The 19,767-nt window shown below is 39.0% G+C and overlaps 1 protein-coding gene across 1 annotated transcript in view; it reads right to left on the bottom strand.

The window, feature by feature from the left end:
* The window catches only part of PRKCE (protein kinase C epsilon), a 295,199-nt gene that overhangs the window by 37,487 nt on the left and 237,945 nt on the right, over positions 1–19,767 (bottom strand). Inside the window, exon 11 of the mRNA XM_062571924.1 lies at positions 16,457–16,611. Within this exon, the coding sequence (XP_062427908.1) occupies positions 16,457–16,611 (155 nt within the window). The remainder of the gene's footprint in view (positions 1–16,456; positions 16,612–19,767) is intronic.

Here is a 19,767-nt window from a genome sequence, read left to right as displayed (position 1 = left end):
TTGTCGGTAGCAGCTTAGGACGTTACAAGTGCATGATTTGCTTATCTTATTATGCTGAGTTTCCTTAAAATAATGCGCAGGCAAATAAATATATAGTACTTAACAGCTTTCCTTTGTGTTGCTTTTCCTTTCTTATTTCCACAGTTTTACTTGTAAACATAAGTGAACTTTCTGGAAGTTTAAATATGTATTACGTAAAACATTCTCAAAAACTGAGTAAGCACCAAGGGAGTGGTCTCTGTCGCCTTTTCAAGAGAGAGTTGCCTTTTATATTCGCATTACACTGCTTTTTAAACCCAGTCCTTCCATGACCCCTACCTGGAAAGGCAGTAATTTTTCAATGAGCCTAAGGCAAGAATGTGATGCAGAGTTACAACAGTGCCTATTTCTTAGCCTGTTTCTGAAGTCCTGATACATTTTTTTTGGTGAATTCTAGTGGCAATTCTGTCTTCACGTGGCTTGCAAGCCTGTCATTTTTATACCAATTACAGAACTATCCCAAATGGAGCTGGCTTTATATTAGGCCTATTGTATATGATGATCTGCCTCATAAACCTACAGCTAAACTAGACAGCAAATGAATTTCTCATTTTGTAAAGCTTCTTGAGGTTTCAAAAATCATTTGTGTTTCATGCTGGGTCAAAACCCAGACTTTTTAAAGGTTTTTGCAAAAGTTGCGTGCAAATAGCTGGTAGCCTGTTGCTCAGAACAGTGTCCTAATCTTGGAGACTTGCTCTTAGCTGAGACTGAAATGGCTGATCTTTCGGGGCTCCTACCTCACATGCGAGTGCCTGATATTAAGGCTACTAATAGCTCTGTCTTTTTTCTTTTTTCTCTCCATCGCTAGTTTGATTAAACTCACCTTTTTCTAATTTTTTTAAGATTTCAGTTGAAAAATTCCTAATTGTCTCCAGATATTCTGCTGCAAATGACAGGATGAACTCTCTACCATTACTGAACATACTACTATTTCAACCTCCGCTACAAAGCCCTTGTGTTAAGCCATTGCTAAATGCGTAATGCGATAAAACCTGTCCTCACTGACTCCTCAGCGATCCCACTGAAGACAATAGAGTTCCCTGGGTTTAGCCAAGGGCAGACTCAAGCTGAGGTACTTTACTCTGTGAGGTTCAGTGCTTTGTGTTCTTATTTTTTTATATCTCAAATAACGTAAGAATAAGTTTGTATATTGTAACAATAGGTTAGGTGGAGTGCAAACTAAAAGTGCATACTATGTACATTTATAATCCTTTTAAGCAAAACAATTCTAAATCATTATTTGATAAAGCCACTTGATGAAAGATAGTGAAAGGATGGCATGAAGCTAGAAAAGCTTGTCAGATCAAGTTTAGAAAACAGAATACTGTAAAATGTTAGCACAGCCTCAGAAAACAACTTTATCAACAGGCATGCTAATGAACTTTTTACATTCGGATCAGTTCAAAAGTTTGCCTTTTGAAAACAAGAGCAATGGATTTTTTTTGGGTGCTCTTAGTAGGAAAGATGCCAAAGTCACCATCATTTCAACACCCACACAAAGCAAATTATGCAAACGTGCAGAAAATAAAACAATACTTGGGTTTCATGCATACAGGTTCTGTGGATAACTGAAAATACTGACATTCTTTTCTTTTTCTTTTCCTTGCTTCCCTCCTTCATGGAAAGTTTTTTCACGTGGAATACACGAACATATGGCCAAGAAATGCATGTCTATCCACATGGCATCTTAAATAGTTCCCCTCAATTGAGTAACCCAGCAATGAAGCCTTATAACTCATAATAACCCACAAGGACATATTACAGCCCTATATGGATAACAGGAAAGACAGAATAAAGGGATGTTGTGTAATCAACCACGATGTCATCCTGTTTTTAGATTTACCTTCAACACGAAAGTAACCAGACTTCTGAAACATTTTGCTCTGTTCTGATGGTAATTTTCTTCTATGCATTTTTCAGGATGCTGACCCAGATTCATCCCACCAAACATCAGGCTTTTGACTGAGGCACCACAGTTTGTCCCGGGCTCCCTCCATGGCCATATAGGAGACACAGCGGATGATGAACAGAATATATGCCCTGCAACAGCTTCCTAGAGATGTCCGCCTTTCTCCACCTGCAAATGCAGTCTAGGACAAGAAAGCTCCTGACCTAGAAGCATCAATTACATTCAAAATTTAGGTGAGATGAATTTGAGCTGTTGCATATTTTCATTATGGCTCTCTTCCTGCTTCCTGCGTCTTACTAGAGATTTATCCTGTCCTCATTCAGATCAGTGGTGAAACTTTCATTTCTGTAGCATGTAGCCAAGCAAAGGAAGATTTTTAAAAAGGTCCTACATTTATTTGGCATGTTACATACCGTGGAATTGCCACACGTACACATACAGAATTTGCTAGGTTTTAAAGTTATGCTCTGGTAATAATTCTTCATTTTTCTCACATTTCTCATATTGCACTCTCCTGACTGCAAAATCTCCCAGCGTCCTGAAGGGTATGCATACCCATTGAAAAGCCAGACATTTAATTGCCCTACTTGGAAACACCAAATAAAGGGCTCCAAAGCACTACTATTCTACATTGTTTCAGGCATACAGAAAGAGTATTCTAAAAAATGAAAACAACAGAAGAAAAGCTGCTACTGTAATCAGCCACGATTGAAGGCATTTCCTGCATTTTGCTATCAAACCTGTTGTTTTTTCCATTACATACTAAGTGAACTTTAGTAAGGTCAAGACACCAGAGAAAAACAAGATCAGAATATCTTTAATCAGCTAAAGTTGACTACTTTAGTCTCCTTCTTTGAGAGGTTTAGTTCTGGATCTCATCCCAGATCTCCGATTTTCTTTCTTAATCACAGAGGTATAAAATAGGTCCTTCTGAATTTGTGATTTAGATGGTTTTCTTCAATAGCATTTAGCTTTTTAGGCTTAAAATTACCCTAGCCTAAAGGTCAATTAATCTCATGCCACATAACAATACCACTATTATTTTAGTATGATAAAAGCACATCAGTGTAGACAGGTTTTCACTCAGTCACAATACTGGGCCAAAAACTTCCCTCAATTGCAAGCTTATTGCTTCCATAATGCTGCCTATTAAAATTGAAATTAAGTTTTGAAATGACTGTTAAAAATAAATCAAAGCTGCGACATCATAAATTAATTTAATCCAATCCATTAATGTCATCCTACCGTCACCCTAAGTACAGACACATAATATATACCTGCTATATAGCTTCCCTGTGTGATGCTCCAACAATATTTTACTCTAGAGTAAACCTTCACATTTTTCCACAAGTTCCAATTGACATTCTTTTACTTGCTAATGTAACACAAATTTTGATTCCCTCCTAGCCAGTGACTAGTTCCAACTATATCATTGACTCAGTAAAGAAGAGAAAAGCGTGCTACTTGGTTTTCCCAGCAGGTACTTAGAAAACCCTCTGCTTTGGTGCAGTTCTGCTATGGACTAGAGAGTGTCAGCCTGCCTAACAGTAGAGATAAGACTGAAAGCCAACTCATCATACAACTACGACATTTTGAATATGTGACCTATTGAACAGAAATGCTACAGTAGAGGCTACTCAGTGCTAGCATCTGATACCCAAAGCTTGCCTTAAGCCTTGTCCTCCCACTCTCTTATTTTAAAAGCTTCAGAACTTTAGAAGTGTTTCTTTTTTCAATTCAGATAAGGTTGTCTCAAAAAAAAAAAAAAAAAAAAAAAAGCCCTAACGAGACTTACATAAATGCTCATTTTCCAGTTAAAAAACCTTCTGTGCTGTTCACGGCACCAGACCTCAACGTACTTAAAGAAGAGAACACTCAGTGAAGACAAAGAACTCCTAGAATATTTTAATCTACTTGCAAACGGTAACACAAATCTTTTGCTTCTTTAACAATGTTTATTTTGTGCTTGCAGCAAGAACAGACAGAACTACCATTGGATTTAGAGAAAAAGTGAAAATCTAGTGATGTTAGGAGCTGACTTATAGCTTGAATTGATTTTCATTTTCTTTCTTTTTTTTTTCTTTTTATCATCAAAACTCTCTATAGATGTTTAAAGAAGATGTTTCCAAGAAAATCATCTTGGTTTGGCAATCACAACACAGGGCATAGAATAAAATGGCCAAACTCAGGTAATCAGAAACATGTCCTGGAAGCAAGCCATTAACGTGCCAGCATGAACCGGCATTCAGTGCCTTTTTTATAATAGCCAAGGCCCTTTGCAACTTCGTAATACACAGACAGCGTAAAGGAAAAGGGTTGCTGAAGGTTTTTGCATACAGTCTTTCCTTTTATAAAAAGAAACAAATCTATCACAATTCTCTTCCCTATGCTCCCAAGGGTCTCCTTAGCAAGGCTCGAATACACCTCCTAGAAGTAAGCAGACTCCTGTTAAAGCTCCATATCACGTTTCCATGGAGAAGAATGCTTTCTTGTCAAAAGAAAAAAACAAAAAGACGCTGCAGTGAACTTTTGTACACATACTGATTTTTCCAGCCTCGCTTTGGTCTCAGTTCAGCCTCTTGGGTCTTTTTATGGAGAGCCATTCCACAGAGCAGTGCATGCAATATTACGCAGAATGGATTAAATAATTTATATAGCATAAATAAAATAATGTAACTCAGCAGGAATGCTGCTCCCAACAAAATGTTTACTTATATGGAATCACTAGAGGAAAGATTTTAATAATTTCTGCTCCTATTCTGATTTCAGTAGCATAGTTCACATGCCTGGTGTCTTTTTACACAACCACGGGATCTGAACTGGCAAAGGATATTCACGCTCTTAATTTAAAAACTTATCTAACCCTGCTGAATTTAAGAAGGATCAAAACACCAGCATTCAACAGAAGTTTAACAGTTTTCTGCAGAAATTCTTGTAAAAACATTGAGTTAAATCTTTTTGGTTTTTAACCTCTAAATGAATTCTGCTACACAGATACATGTGTCTGTTTCAAAATTCTGTATAGTTAACAATTTTCAATTTGGCAGAGAATTATTATAGTGGAGGGATTCTGGCAAAATCAAGAAGCATCTTTGTTATTTATATGTATTGTAAGAAGATGCCTGAGAGAACATGAGTTGCCACTCTTATGCTGAACTCTATAGAAAACAAAACTCTACTGCTGCTTCCAGATGGAGGTCAGAGAAGCCTGTGCTTTGCTCTGACAGTTCTAACACCGAACCCCGCTTCCAGCTGTAGTTAAAAAGGGTTACACACGTTACCACGAAGCAGCTATAGTTTACAGGACAGACTTCTAAAGCTACAGTTGTGTAGAGAAATCAAATTATATTTCCCCCCAGCCTATGAAATCTGTTTTACAAACATTTTTAAAGAGTATCTTCCCATGCAGTAAGCTTCAGTTCCAGCGTTGTTTCGAACGTAGCCCCTGGAGCCCCCATCTCCTGCAGAAACATTACAGGACCCTCCTTGGCTGTAGCACCAACACAACAATACCATCATTTCAAATACACTCATACAAACGCCTGCTATTTTTAATTAATATGAATGCAATGGAAAGATGACTCAAGTGTGTTAATCACACGACAAACAGCACATCAAGACTTAGGGAATTTACAGGTCATTCACCTTCACCAACACCAAGAATAGCAAGAGTGCTCTACCAATTTACTGTCACTTGTAAAGACTGAGAGGCTACCAAGAGTCTCATAACCCAGCCAAAATGAAAAAAGAGAGGTAATTCTGAATATAAATCTTGGGAGACTAAAGGACGATCGTAATCTGTAACATTTGCAAATTTTTGGTTAGCCATTGGTTGTAAATACTGATCTCAGCAAGATTACAATGCAAACAAAATGAGATGTTCCTGAACAATTTCTTCAACATTAAAAAAAACTGAATTTGAGCCTGAGGAATTATTTTCAAAACTTCTCTGCCTCGCCTGCAGTATAATACTTCAGAGACCTGCTAACCAGACTCTACACTCTCAAGATCAGAAATTATCCTACAAAACTCCCCAATAGTTACGTGGGCAATACTAGCAAGAAACATAATAGCACAGTTTACAAAAGAACTATTTTACATAAAATTTCATTAAATTATAATGTTCAACAAGGTCTCTTTGCATTCTTCTTAAGTCTTAAACTGAGTACACTGAGTACAATTTAATCTCACTGTAAAACTGCTTTGCTCAGCACATATCAGAAAGTTTTTACTGTAAATAAGAATCATGATTTTCAAAGAATCAGTCTTTCATACATAAGACAGCAGCCTCTACACCTCCATGTCAATCTGTAATCACATTCATCATATAATTTTATTACGTATTATCACATCCTGCACTCCAAATATAAATGCATAAACAAATGAATCTCTGAGAAAAACAATTAAAACACATTAAAAACAAAATGGGAGAGAATTTGCAGAAGTTGTGCCATATCCCAAAGACACGTATATGATATATTAAACTCAGTGTTGCCCAGCCCTGAAACAAATGTGAATACTAGTTTACAGTCTCTGAAGCAAATCTGTAATACTGTGTTAAAAGTTGACTCTATAATAAATGAAATACTAAGGGGGACAACAGCATGATTCTCAGCCTTGTATTCAGAGCTTTGAGTGTCTCCACTAGTGATGATCCAGTTCAACCTGCCCACTTTGCCCCAGGCATGGTTCGTTCCACCTTCTCTCATAGCCAATGTTAGCATCCCTGCAATTTGGCTAACATAACTGTTTGACTGCTTTTAAAATTGATTCTATGAAATAAGAGATGTTGAAAAATAAAACACATTTTCCATTGCAGGATTTTGGTTTTTTTAGATCAAATCTCTCTCAGATTGGGCTCATATAGACAATTATCTTGGCCTAACTGCAAAGACCTGTGGCTGAGCCAGAGGGAAGCAAGCTGTAGTGGTAAAGATTTGTACCACGTTCATCACTGACATATCTGTGCCTTTTTAAGATCTACCACACTAGTATCAGCTAATTTGTTGTAACTATCATCACTACACAGAGAATTGCATGTAGTTTCCAGGACACCATTTCAAACTTCTTCAAACTCTTCTGCTCATGGATGGAATGATTTCAACTCAGTCTGCAGATGTTTCAGACTCCTTAGCTAAATCTTCTTCTGCTCAGGTCACTGACAGAAAATGAGGAACAGTTTCTCCTGCTGTGTGTTCAAGTGTGTCACTATGCTCTTGTAGAGGCGGACAAAAGGTCCCCTCATTTTTCCTTAGTGAAACTTCAAAGGTTGAAAGTAGAATCAGCCTAAAGAATAGCGTTGCCGAAAGGGATTCTCTCGTCTTGACTCTCAGCATTTCTCCCTCATCATCTGTGGAAACCATCACAGAGGCAGCTTCCACCAGACTGCCAAAGACTGCCTTCAACCTTGCACCAAGGGTGTACTGCAGAGTGAAGGTCCACTTCCCCAGTTTACAGTCCAAGGATCCTTTTACTCTATCAGGTATTTAAAGGTTCTCATGTAAATGAGAATGAGGGCCTCATTATAATATCTATGTAGCATAATAAACTGCATCGCCCCCTTTGGAGTTATCACAAATTTTCAGCTAATGAACTTCCACACATTTGGTACATCATTTTATGTCCTCAGCATACAGTACCATAAATGCTTGCTGTCCTCCTCCTGGTGGTTAAGTTTAGGCAAATATGTACTCAGGCAGTTTCTTAAGTGCGTATTATTTTTGTTCTACAAGTACTCCTTCAGAGCTGTTTCAGATTTATTGATGTTTGGAACCTTTTAAATATCCATTACCCACTTAATTGACCATAGCAATTCCATCTGACTCATTATTTATGTTTGTTAGAATATATTTAGGCATTTTTTTTTTAAATGGGTGCTAATAGGCATAGGATCTCCCTTGGAAACTGTATAATAAATCAAGTAAATACCCGCTGAGTGCTGTAATGTTTATTTGTTTCTACTTAATTTTATCCTTAATATTCCACACTTCGAACACATGAAGTTCTTCAATTTAGGTTATTAGTGGTCTGGTTTTCTTTTCTTTTTTTCTTTTTTTAGGATATTACTTCTGTATTATGTAGGCTCCAGACATGTTCCAGAATTGCTCTTTCAGTTTTATATCCAGGTATAAAACCTGTACCAGTCACTAAATTAGCTATCTATCTGTCAAAGCTACCCCATCTTTTCCCTCCCCTCTGGGGGGACTGCAATCACAGGTGCTAATACTGAAATACTTGGCCAGGAATATTTTTAGAACTGCCACTGTCAGAACAAATGAACACATTCTTTATCAATGTTTATGTATATGTCTATAAGCATTACTCGTATTTGACATACTTTCAAGGACTGTATTTTCTGAGAGTTGTGCACATTAGCAAGTGTCAATCCAATTCTGGAGGAAAAAGTATACTTATGTACATATTGGTATTATCCCCCCAAAGACTTTTTTTTCTCTCTCTCTCCTGTTATTGTAAAACTGGAAATAAATTCTCATAGCAGTGGGCAAGGAGTGGACATGAGTCTGACCTGTACCCTGAAGCAAGAACTGCCGCTCAGGCTTCCACTCATATGCTGCATATTACTGTGGGAATTTCTTTGAAATCAGATCATTATACTGCCAACGTAAGCAGTCAACGTATTTTTAAATTAGTGGAGTTTCAAGCTCTGTGGTTAATTTCTACATTTGTTTAGCTAAGTTTTGCTTTATTTTCCCCTTCATTTAAAGGCCTCCTCAGCAATTTAATGAAAAATCTATGTGAAAATTTAACCATCATACTTTCACTCAAATACATTATTAACCATTACCTCGAGGATGAGCTCAAAGCTTCTAAAAAAAGGTGAGGGAGGCAAAATTCAGGTTGGCAGTGGCAGCAGAGTGGCTCGCCCACTGCAGTCCTCCCCGAAAGTATCCCAGCGCAGAAACGGCACAGGCGGTCGGGGGATCTCAGCAAAAGCCAGCCTCGGCCTCACCGCCCTTCACCCTGAACTCGGCTCCTCGTCTGCCTCCCCTGCGCGTTTTGCCGGCGCTGGGAACGTGCTCAGTGCTGCTGAGACAAGGTAGGTCCACATGGCACCGCAGGACCCTTCTGCAGGAGCGACACCTGAGCTGGGCACTCTGCCCTGCAGCTCCGGGGCCGGGCGCAGCAGGTACGTCTGGGCCGTGGGCACTTCTTCTCGCAGCCAGGAGCTCCTGCTCTTGGCCACTGCCTGGCAGGAGCAATCTAAGACCCCTACCGAGCCAGTGCGGCTTGGGTACCAAGCCTTAATTAAAACTGTGACATCAAGCTCCATCACTAAGGACAACATATTTCTGTCAAAGCCTGCTACTCTTGGCAGCTGCTTCTTTGGACTCCGTGAAACACTGGCAGTGGTGGACAGGGTGAGCATTAAGCCTGAATACAAGAGGGCAACTAATTCTTCCGTGTTCTGGCTTCGTTACCTCTCAACCTTTCAGTTTGCTTGCAGCGTAGCCACCTGCTCCAATTTGTTCCACTTTCCAATTCCCCCAGTTAGACGGCATCTAGTCTACCTGAGGTTGTTCTGACGTAACTCTTGCACTGTTTATTCTGGTAGCAGTAAAGACTTTGATGCACTCCCCAAAACGTTAGGTTTCTTACTTTCTCTGTTTTAGCTCACTAGGCCATTTTAGCTAACCTCTCCTCCCAAAGAACATTATTTCTGTTTTCTTACACTTGAGTAAAAGTAGTCAGCTCCATTTTTAAAGTTTTCAAAAGTTTAAATGATAACTCTGTTAAGTTAGCCTTCAGATTTCTTAAGTTCTCATTTTCCATAGTCTTTTGCAAAGGTAAACAAAATAGCATATGTTATTACAGTTTTTAATAACTGTGCTTTCTATAACATAACACTTTTCTGTTTCAAAATAAAAAAAAAATCAATTTGAGCAGTCATACCAAGGGCCCCACATCATGTAGGATGCTGCACGCTTAACGTGCATGAATAGTCTCACGCAATCAAACTCAGCCTACGAGCACAGGAGTGATCTGCATGCAGAAATGTTTGCTGGAGCACTAAGCGATAGGCCTGTTACAACAAGGAGGGAGAAAGGGCAGGGGAAAGGGGGAGAAAAGAGAGTAAATGTAAACCCGGAGCCAAAAGTAGCTAGGTTCTGACCAAAAGATGGGAGAAGTGGTATCCAAATGTCTTCAGCAGCGTAGCATCCAAATTTTCTTTACAAGTTTGCTTAGTACCTTTAATCTCACTGTTTTACAAACACTAAATACAGAGTTGCTTACATGTTTTGATCTAACATTTTGCAGTACTCTCCAGCTTCTCTGCTGCATCTCAAGAACGTGGCAAAACTTTGCGAAATGCCTGCCACCTTAGAACCACGAATACAGTGCCTTTTCCTCTATTACTGTGAAACTACGGCAGATGCGTTCAACAGCAAGGGAAGGGGCAAAGCCTCACCCTGAACATGACATAGTGTCAACAACCCTACAACTGAGTTACAGAAGTATTTTTCGTTGCTTGAAAACAAACATGGCAGAAGGGCACAGCAAAATTCAGTCCTAACTTTGCTAGTTCACAGCAGAATTATATTTAGGAAACACTTCCAGAGTTTTAAACCAACGCAAAACAGAATGTATTTTTTTTCCTTCCTTTAGAAAATTGTTTGAGGAATGTGAATTTGGAACTGGTGCGCATGTTTCTGTCGAAATAAAGCTACATCTCAGAATTTTAGGAAAAACTACAAGGATTGTCTTACTTCAATAAATTTCAATATTAAATATGCCGTAATTCTAGTGGATTTTTGTTTTGCATATGCTTCTCTCACTTAAAATCTTATCAAATGCAGAAAGGTAACACACATTTTTCCTGTTATAAAAGCACAAACATCCATCAACCTAAAATCACTGACATCCATCCAGAAACAAATATAAATAAATTTTATAATGTTTTGCTGCTGTTATCTGTTAAGAAGGGCTGTCGCCGTTTCTACAGAGCATACCGGAACGTGGCTGCCCTTGCAGGAATGTAAACTTGGCACTAACCCTGGCAGATTCCCACTCCCTGCCCTCTCTCATTTAACATTAACTCACTCCTATACTGTTATCAGAAGGTAAAGGTCATAGCTTTATTTACACAATACAGCATTATACAAACGGTCATTAAACAAGAAAACCTTGCACCAAATAAACACGAACCAAAAAAACAATGCTGACCTTGCTACCAGGAACAAGCCCTGGAAGTAACTTGTCACTCCCCAAACGAGGGCAATGTTGCCTCTCTGTTCTTCGAAACACTAGCTGCCCAGTGCTGCGCCTCTGCACACCCAACTCCTACACAAAAGCCAACTACGGACTTTCTTACGCTCCAAAACCAGGAGAAATTTAGAAAGCATTTGCCTGTTGGCAAGACCACTTGGTTCATATCCTATTCCCACAGTCTTTACTCATCCTTCCACAGCTGGAAATCTTGTCAAAGGCTCTCGTATACAGCAGCGGCTTCGAGCACAATACATAAGCTGGGCAGATGGCAGGGTGGCCTCCCTCGGTCAGGCTGCCAGAAGCCTGGGAACCAGCCCTTCTTCCTGCTTCACATCTCCCTCGGCCCAGCTCCTCTCCACCCCAGCCCGCTGCCTTTTCCTGCGGGGAACACATCCTGCTTATTTATGTGTTTCTTGACTGCTGGCCTGCCTAGATTCACGACGAGAAAGTGCAAAGAGGGCAGAAGGCCACCAAATAAAGTCCCATCAGAGCTTGCACTCAGCTCCAGAAATCAGACAGCATAGAGCAGAGCACGCGTGTGCCCCTGGGCACAAACTGGCCAGGAGCAGCAGGTAGGCGGCATCATGCCAGCAGCAGTCCCTGGACGCACGGGGACTCGGACACACCTGCAGCACCACAAGTCACTCCCGGCTTCCTGCTTTTACTGAAGGTGATGGAAATAGTTTGTTGCTCACCTGAGCCAGAAGCAAACTGAAGCAGCAGATTCTTGCAACAGGCAATTTATGCGGGGAAAGGGTAGAGCCCAGCATATCCCCACACTTCAGTCTGAATAAGCTTCGTAAAGGTACAAGGTCTATCTTAACCTCCTCCATGAGTCATAGTCCAAGAAGCAATTCAACCCTTAATGGTTTAGATTTGCCGTAAGATGATCTTTACATAGTTAAAAAACCTGAAACAAATGTGCTCCCTGCCTAAGTCCCTCTGAGTTTTAGTTCTGTATTTCAAAAAGCCAAAAAAAAAGGGGGGGGGGCGAGTATGGCATGCGTTTCAATCATTTTATTTGGCTGCTACCATTCAGAAATAACCCAGGGAGGTAACTTGGGAGAATGATGACTTTTAACATGCTAACCACTGACCATGCAACATTTTCATCGGTGTAAATATAACTCCTCATTACTCTGCCACGGGTGCACTGAATCATACACCACTAAAGTCAGACTTTCTAAATATTCTGCATTTCACAAAAAAACATGCTAATGAAAGTGTTCTTAATTTTATGTAGTTGTTCTTTCTGAAACACTGGTGTGGTTTGCCCTGAGAAATCGGACTGCTTGAAAAACCGATCAGCCAAGGAAAGATTCAACTAGCATTCAGACGAATTGGTAGTGTACCTGCACCTGGAGGTACTCAAGGGCTGGCATCAGCATATTTATATTCACATTCTCCTCCACTCAGTGTTAATACAGCCTTCGTCACAGATAACATACTAATTACAAAGTGCACACAGCCTCAAAACTCTACAGTAAGTTACAGACTGAATCATTACTCCAGATCACTGAGGAAGATGATAGCCCAAGCAACAGATGAGGACTCCCCTGCGACCAGGTGCAGTACAACTTGAAGGCAACATCTTCTACGCAGATGTTAGATTCCAAACCAGAAGAATGAGCTAAGGCAAAGCAGGTGGCACGAATTTGCCAGTGATTTTTCACGTTTATTTAGTATTTCAGTAAGAATACTCTGTTTAATTACTTGAATGGTGCTGAAACATGGTAAAGCTCATTGCAATGGCTAACCTTGGCTCCTCAAGTCTTCACTGAAACAAGTTACGTTGCTCACATGGTTGTTCTTTAAATCAAATACTAACTAGGGGCACAGGCATTTATTTTAATGAAGTGGTACCCTATTCTAATGCTGATGTCCTCAACTGGGGAAATAAGAAGTCTTTGTATGTATTTAAGGCCAGAACGGGCTACTTGTGCTCACCTTGTTTGAACTCCCACAATGAGAGCCAGAGCCACACACACACAAATACCTGCATTCAGCCCAACAACTCCAGGTTAAATGAGAACATGCTACCTTTACATATAACTGTGTAATGAGCACAGAAATATAAAAAGTCAGTAAAGAGCAACGTATTGAACTGATGTTGACGTGTTTTGACACAAAAGTAACACAGACACTTAAAAATTCCATAGTGTAAATTATTCTAAAGTTTTTATATCAAGTAGGATAAATTTAGTAACAGTAGAACCTTTCCTTATAAAAATGGTGAACTTAAATCTTTATTTCCAACATAAACTCTATGAACGACAGCAAGGTACACAATTCCAATGAACACACAGATAATTGGACGAGTCTGTGAGCTGCTGTTGTGCCAGTTGCAAAGATGTGCACTTAAAGAATAATTTCCATTGCCAAACAGGGAACTAGCATTCCCTTTGAACTTCTGGGGAAACGAGGATAAACTAGTTATTAAAAAAGATGATCATTCGGTATCATCATAGTAGCACTTTCTAAAATCTAACCAACAAGCTAAAGCACTAGCCAAAGCTAGTTATTTACTTCCAAAAGTATAGCTATGTTTAGCTCCAAACAAATACTTCCACACACATGGCTGAAAAAAGATCAGAAGGCATAGCAGTTATTTTGAAACCTGCATTTCCATCAAACATCTTTGTTTATTTATATATTTCCACTTTCCTTGAAGTATTGCCCACACAAGCAGCATTTCCCACTTTGGAGAATAACCATTAATTTCACACCACAACACTTTTTCTAGAGATATAATTACTTGGAAGACAAGTATTCTTTATTAAAATACCTGAAGGTAGGATAGGTAGTTATGACTAGTAGTTATTCAAGAGCACAGGTTTTCTTTTCTTTTTTTTTTTTTTTTTTTTTCTCCTTTCCTTTCCTTGCTTGGCAGCTAATACCAGCTTTTGGTGATGTACAGGAGTGACTCGATGCCAATGCATTTTTAATACTGCAATAAAAGATGCAGCGAGGTACTGAATAATCAGGCTGAAACTGTTCTGTGCAAGACAACTGTATTCTAATATACGTATTCTCCTAAGTCTTGGCACACTATGAATGAACTGTGACATATTCTTATGATTAATTTTTTGCCAGATAGTCTCTAATTTCTTCCTTCTCTTTGTATTTTATAAAGTAACTGGGATATACATGTTATGTATTGTTGAAACTCTCAGAATCCTCAGATGGGAAAATGAGCTATTCTTATGGATATAATCATATGCAGATCCACAAGCCTGTGCCAAAGTTGAGTAAGACCAGATGTGTTCCTAATGTTTTCTTCTTTCTTTTTTTTTCATCCTACAAACCATATTATTTCTCCTCTTTTGCCTCATCTGTTAATTCACCTAATATAACATGCCACTAATAAAGCCATGCCAGCATCGCCCTCTGAATCAACAGTTGAACATATCTTGCAGACTTTAAATTACAAAGCATTGCTCCATCATAATGATATTTCTCTTGGGATCAAACCATTCTGAGCACAGTAAAAAGTCCAAGATAGACTGCATGTGCACAAAGTCATTCAGTTCAGCTTGGAGCCAACACAAGCAGAAGCTACACATGAAAATATGGCAAAACGGAGGAAGAGGCAAGAAAAGGGAATGTGTGTGAAAGGATGGGAGGTGGGAGGGAACAGCTAGAATGGATGCACACACATGGAGAGCAGGAGGAAGGTAATTTTACCAATGCAGATTTTCTGTGTGACTGGTTCACTGTGATCATTAAACTGACTGTTAATTACAATGTGTGTAAATACCACCTTTAGGAAATGGGAATTATCTCAGTGTTTTTACGGAAACAAACCCTCAAAATCCTTAACTTTTTAAAGCACCAAACTTGTCTGTGCCTTTATTATAGATTCTTTATGGAATTCTGAAGTTGCTACCTTCTTCTACAGAGAAAGAGAAATAAATGTTATAAGGGTACCAAAATTTAGAAATATAGTTGGATCTTTGAAAACCAACCTATACAAAGTTAGTGAAAAAAGTCAAATAGTGTGCATCAAACACCATACCAGTGCCAAGAGAAGATGGAGATGAAGAGTCACAGCTAGCAAAAAAAGTTTTCTAAAGAAAACTGGATTTCTGACTAAAAGAATATTTTCACAGAGCTGTTATACTTAGAAGATACAATCTCCTGCTGTTCATGATGTCTCTGGAAAGGAAATTTATTCTGTGAGAGCTTTCACTCAGAATTCCTGTTGGTGGGAAAGCCAACAACTTCTGATGAAAGCTGCTGCCCAGTCCTGGTTACTAAAAATTATTTACTTAAAATTAATTGAAATTCTTTCAATTTCTAATACTCTCAAGAGCAGCATTAAAAATGAATCCATGGATTTGATAAATTCCACATCCTCTCTTGAAGCTATTACTTAAGAAATCTAAGACTGCTTGTCACCCCAAAATCAAAACTGATAACCTCAAAGAGGGCAAGAACATCAAATCTCAATCAAATTCATAGTATTCAGGGTTTTTGGTAAGACAGAACAGACCTACATCACAAAACTGACAAACTATTCTGCCTGTAAGAGCCTGAATTTATCTGAAGTAACAATACACTGCTAAAAACAAGTAAAGAAGAGAGGAAGGGTGGCATCCCAAGATAAATACTTAATAAACACATTGACAGCAGGGTGCAAATTTCCAAAGTGATCCTTTATTTTTAATAAGTGTTTACCCCTAAATACATTCTTCGCAGCGTAGCAAGAATATGAACATTTTTGTGTGTGCACATGTGCTCAAGACTAGAGATTCTAGGACTTTTTTTGCAAATAGATGAGGGGCACTTGCAAGCAAATCAAAACTGTCTGCACGGAGCTACTTCCTGCTGGTGACTAAGGCTTCGCTCAAACAGCTAAGAGGAAGGGGCACAAAGTAAAGCATTGCAAACTCCTATCCCGGCTCTATCAGACTGGAGACAACTAGGACAAACAAACTCAGGAAGTGGCAGGGAGTTAGAAAACGAGAGGAAATCTATGGCACAGAGAGGAAAGTGAAGAGATTGCGCGGATCTGCAGAGAGGTCACCTCTGGGTCATGCTGTGCCAAGCTTTTTCAAAAAACCTTTATTTGTACTATAATACAAAACTGGCACACACAGCTGGCGATTGCTACAGCGGCTATTCAGATGTTAACGTTCGGAATGATAAACAGCCAAAAAAGTTCCATGTAAGCAAATTGGAACAAACAACTAATCTAAATCTGGTTGCTAAGAGACAGAGGATTTCAGCCAACACCAGCCCTAAGCCTCAGGAATACTTTATTTTTGATCAAAAAAGTACCTGTAGATGACGCCGTGTTGATGAAGAAACATGAGTGCTGATGTGACCTCTGCTGCATAAAAGCGGGATCGAGGCTCGTCAAATTTGCGTGAGCGCTGGATTTGAAACATTAGGTCTCCTCCATTTACATATTCCATGACGAAAAAGAGGCGGTCCTGAAATTAATTAAAACAGTGCTATTTAGCTAATTTCTTTTAGTTGCACAAAGGACTGCTTGAAGCTACACTTTAGGCGACAGCAGGATTTGCGTCAAGAAAGGGATGAAACAAATGCTACAGTTCTGGAAAAGGAAAAGCCGGCAACCAAAAAACCGAAACCTAAAGAGGTTGAGAGAAGAAAAAGGCAGAAATAGGAAAAAGGGAAGAGAATCAAAATGTAGTAATACGCAATAAATACACACATATACATCTATGAACCCACATATACACATGGAACTATAATCAATTTTATATAATAATGGAGATATTTACGTGATGCTATTTCTTTTAAATTTAGTCGTAACGATGAAGAGATAATGTCAATTCTGTTAACTGCTCAAGGCCTGCTGGACAAATTCCTGGCTCATTATTTCTTCTCTTATCTCTTATCAGCTTGTCTACAAAATATTTTTCCCAAATTATGTAAAATGAATCAGATCTGTTAAGCTATAGAAAACAATGTTGCCAATCCTAAATACTCACATATAGTTATTTGAATTGCATCAAACTCTCATAAGACACTGCAATGTAATTAGGTTATACAAGTATATATTGAGTTCTTTTTATTTAATTCTGATGCTTATGACTTCAAAGTTCACGTTTTCAAGCTGTTCTCCATGACAGAGGACTAGAAATAAATTTTGCTACAAATAGTAACTGTTTGCAAGTAACCACTAGGTAACCACCCCATTTTGGTCTGTTTAAGGAAAAACAAAAAGCACTCAGTAGAACAGTGAGGCTTGAAAACAGTAATAAACTAAATGTGTGCTGGCTTTACACAGCAGGTAGGTCTGTAAGCATCATATCTAGAAGAATGTCGCACAACATTGCAGTTTGGGTCTGGCTCACAGTATCTGGTGTGCAGGACTGTAGAAGAAAAGACAAGATGTGGCATTGCTTTGGATGAGCAAAAGCAGCAGAAGATGGCAGTTAATTAGCCTCCCACAAGTGAGTCCAAGCCTGCAGATTACACAGTTTATAGATAGGAGTCCAGAAATTCATAAATGTTTGCTGTTTCTCTTTAATCATCTACTCTAAGACTCAGATTCAAAGCATAGCATTTAAAAATATGCTTAACTTTAAGCATGTGCATTAATCCTGCTCATTAAGTGCCTAAATGCTATACTTATCAGAGATGTTTCCTGGAGGAGGCTAGAAGTGTTTCACTGACTTTTTACTCATTACAAAAAGCGGATGCAGAAAAAGAAAAAAATGCATGACTTTCCCACCCTACTTGAGAAGCACAGAAACTGCCAGACTAGATCAAATTCAGGATCCAGGTGGACTAGCATTCTGGCACTGACCTCTGCAAAAAACACTAACAATACTGACATATAGCTGGTAAGGAAAAACTACCAAGAATAGCATCAAAGCTTCTGGCCCTATCACATACTCAGAAGAGTGCGGTTTTAGAGCCATGCTTTTGTTCTTTTTGCAATGCTCAATATTACTGATCTGAAACATCCAAAATCATGATGAGCTCTCTCAAAATTATTGTAGGGTTTAAATATCATCTTTGCTTGCTTTAAGCAAAAATACAGGCCCTTGTGTTGTCTCTCTGATTTCTCTCTGGAACCAATGAGAATTACAGCTTTGCTTTTAGAAGAAAATCTGATCGATCTCAGATGGTCTTACGATTTCAGAAGCTAGAGCTTAAGGCTATCACCAAACAGTCAGTTTTTCAATAAAGGAAATCACAAAACTTAGCTATTCTACCCACCAGCGTAATATAAGAGACTCTACAGAAGATGCAGGCATTGCCCTCCGTTAGGCTCTTCATCCTGGCTATAGAGAGAGTGGCTCTGAATGAGTAGTTTCGGCACGACTGTTCTTCTGAAAAATGTTGCCATCTTTACTGTGCTTCAAATTAAAGATACAGTTCAGTTTTCCAAACATAAAAAAGGTTTGGACTGCAGGCCAGGGAATGTCTTTGATGCACATTTGCTAAGTTAACTTTTTCTAACACTTACTGAAGTTGAATCATCTTACATTTCCATTTTAACCTCTCCAAAGTCAACAGTTTGGATGTGAGTGGGCGCCAACAGGAAAAGGAAGCATCAATTCACATTCCTATGAGCAGCCATACTAATTCCCAACATTGCTATCCTTTCGCTGTGCCTTCATCACAAATATAAAATGATGCTGACGCAAAGGGATTGTGCTACAGCTTAGAGCTGTGACCCCCAAGCTGTGGTACACTGTCTGCCACCAAGCTGGGAGCTCCTGCTCCCAGTGGTGCTGCTACTCCCAAGGGGATACTACTGCTCTTCCAGCTGCCGGCGACGGTGCACAGAAGTAAGAAGGCTGCCTTACACAACTTTCTAGATGATGACCCTTATCTAATGTATCAGAATATTCATTTAATCACTTTTACATTAAATACTTCCATGTTTGATCCCAACAGAACGAGTGCTTTTTGTGGCATCCACCAAACACATAATTGCCAGTTCTAAATATCAGAAATTGCGTTCTGCTCAAACTCCAGCTTCTTTTGTTTTGGTTTAGTTCTTTTTAGGACATTTCCAGGTTAGCCAACTGAAAATTAATCTAGATTGTTTAGCAAAATATCATGCCATTAGAGAGTCTGAACAAAAGATTTAGCAGCAGCTTGGTTCCCGGAGCAGGACAGTGCTAAGTCTCTTATCCACTTTCATATCTTTCTTATTATGCACACCCCATCCTCAATAGGAAGGAGTATTTCTGTCATTCTGTTGATCATCTCTCCAAAAGTACAGATATTGAAACTTGAATTAACAACCCTGAGACTGAAATTGCTCTGCTGTTGCATTTTTCTGCTATACAACAGTATTTCAAGTTACTTTTCTAGCTTTCCTGGGTGAACATTTCAGTTTCCTAATCAGAATTCACAGCAAAAAATTACCCTAAAAGCTCTGCTCTCGGCTCTGCTTATCATGAATTTAGGAGAGGACTGATTTTTTAGAGGAGAAGAATAATAATTCTCAAGCACTAACACAGCATAGGCAGTGAGATGCACAACATGTACATGCACAGCAGGTGAGTGTTTCAGCATCAGAAGGTACAATCTCTTTGGATGAAATATACCCTGTTTCTATAAAAATTACTGTTCTAAAACCACTGTCTAGTCTTTTGTTG

The sequence above is a fragment of the Rhea pennata genome, chromosome 3 (genome assembly GCF_028389875.1).
Source record: "Rhea pennata isolate bPtePen1 chromosome 3, bPtePen1.pri, whole genome shotgun sequence".
NCBI lineage: Eukaryota > Metazoa > Chordata > Aves > Rheiformes > Rheidae > Rhea > Rhea pennata.
The sequence above is the reverse complement of the archived record's forward strand: the minus strand, read 5'-3'. Positions and strand labels throughout refer to the sequence as shown.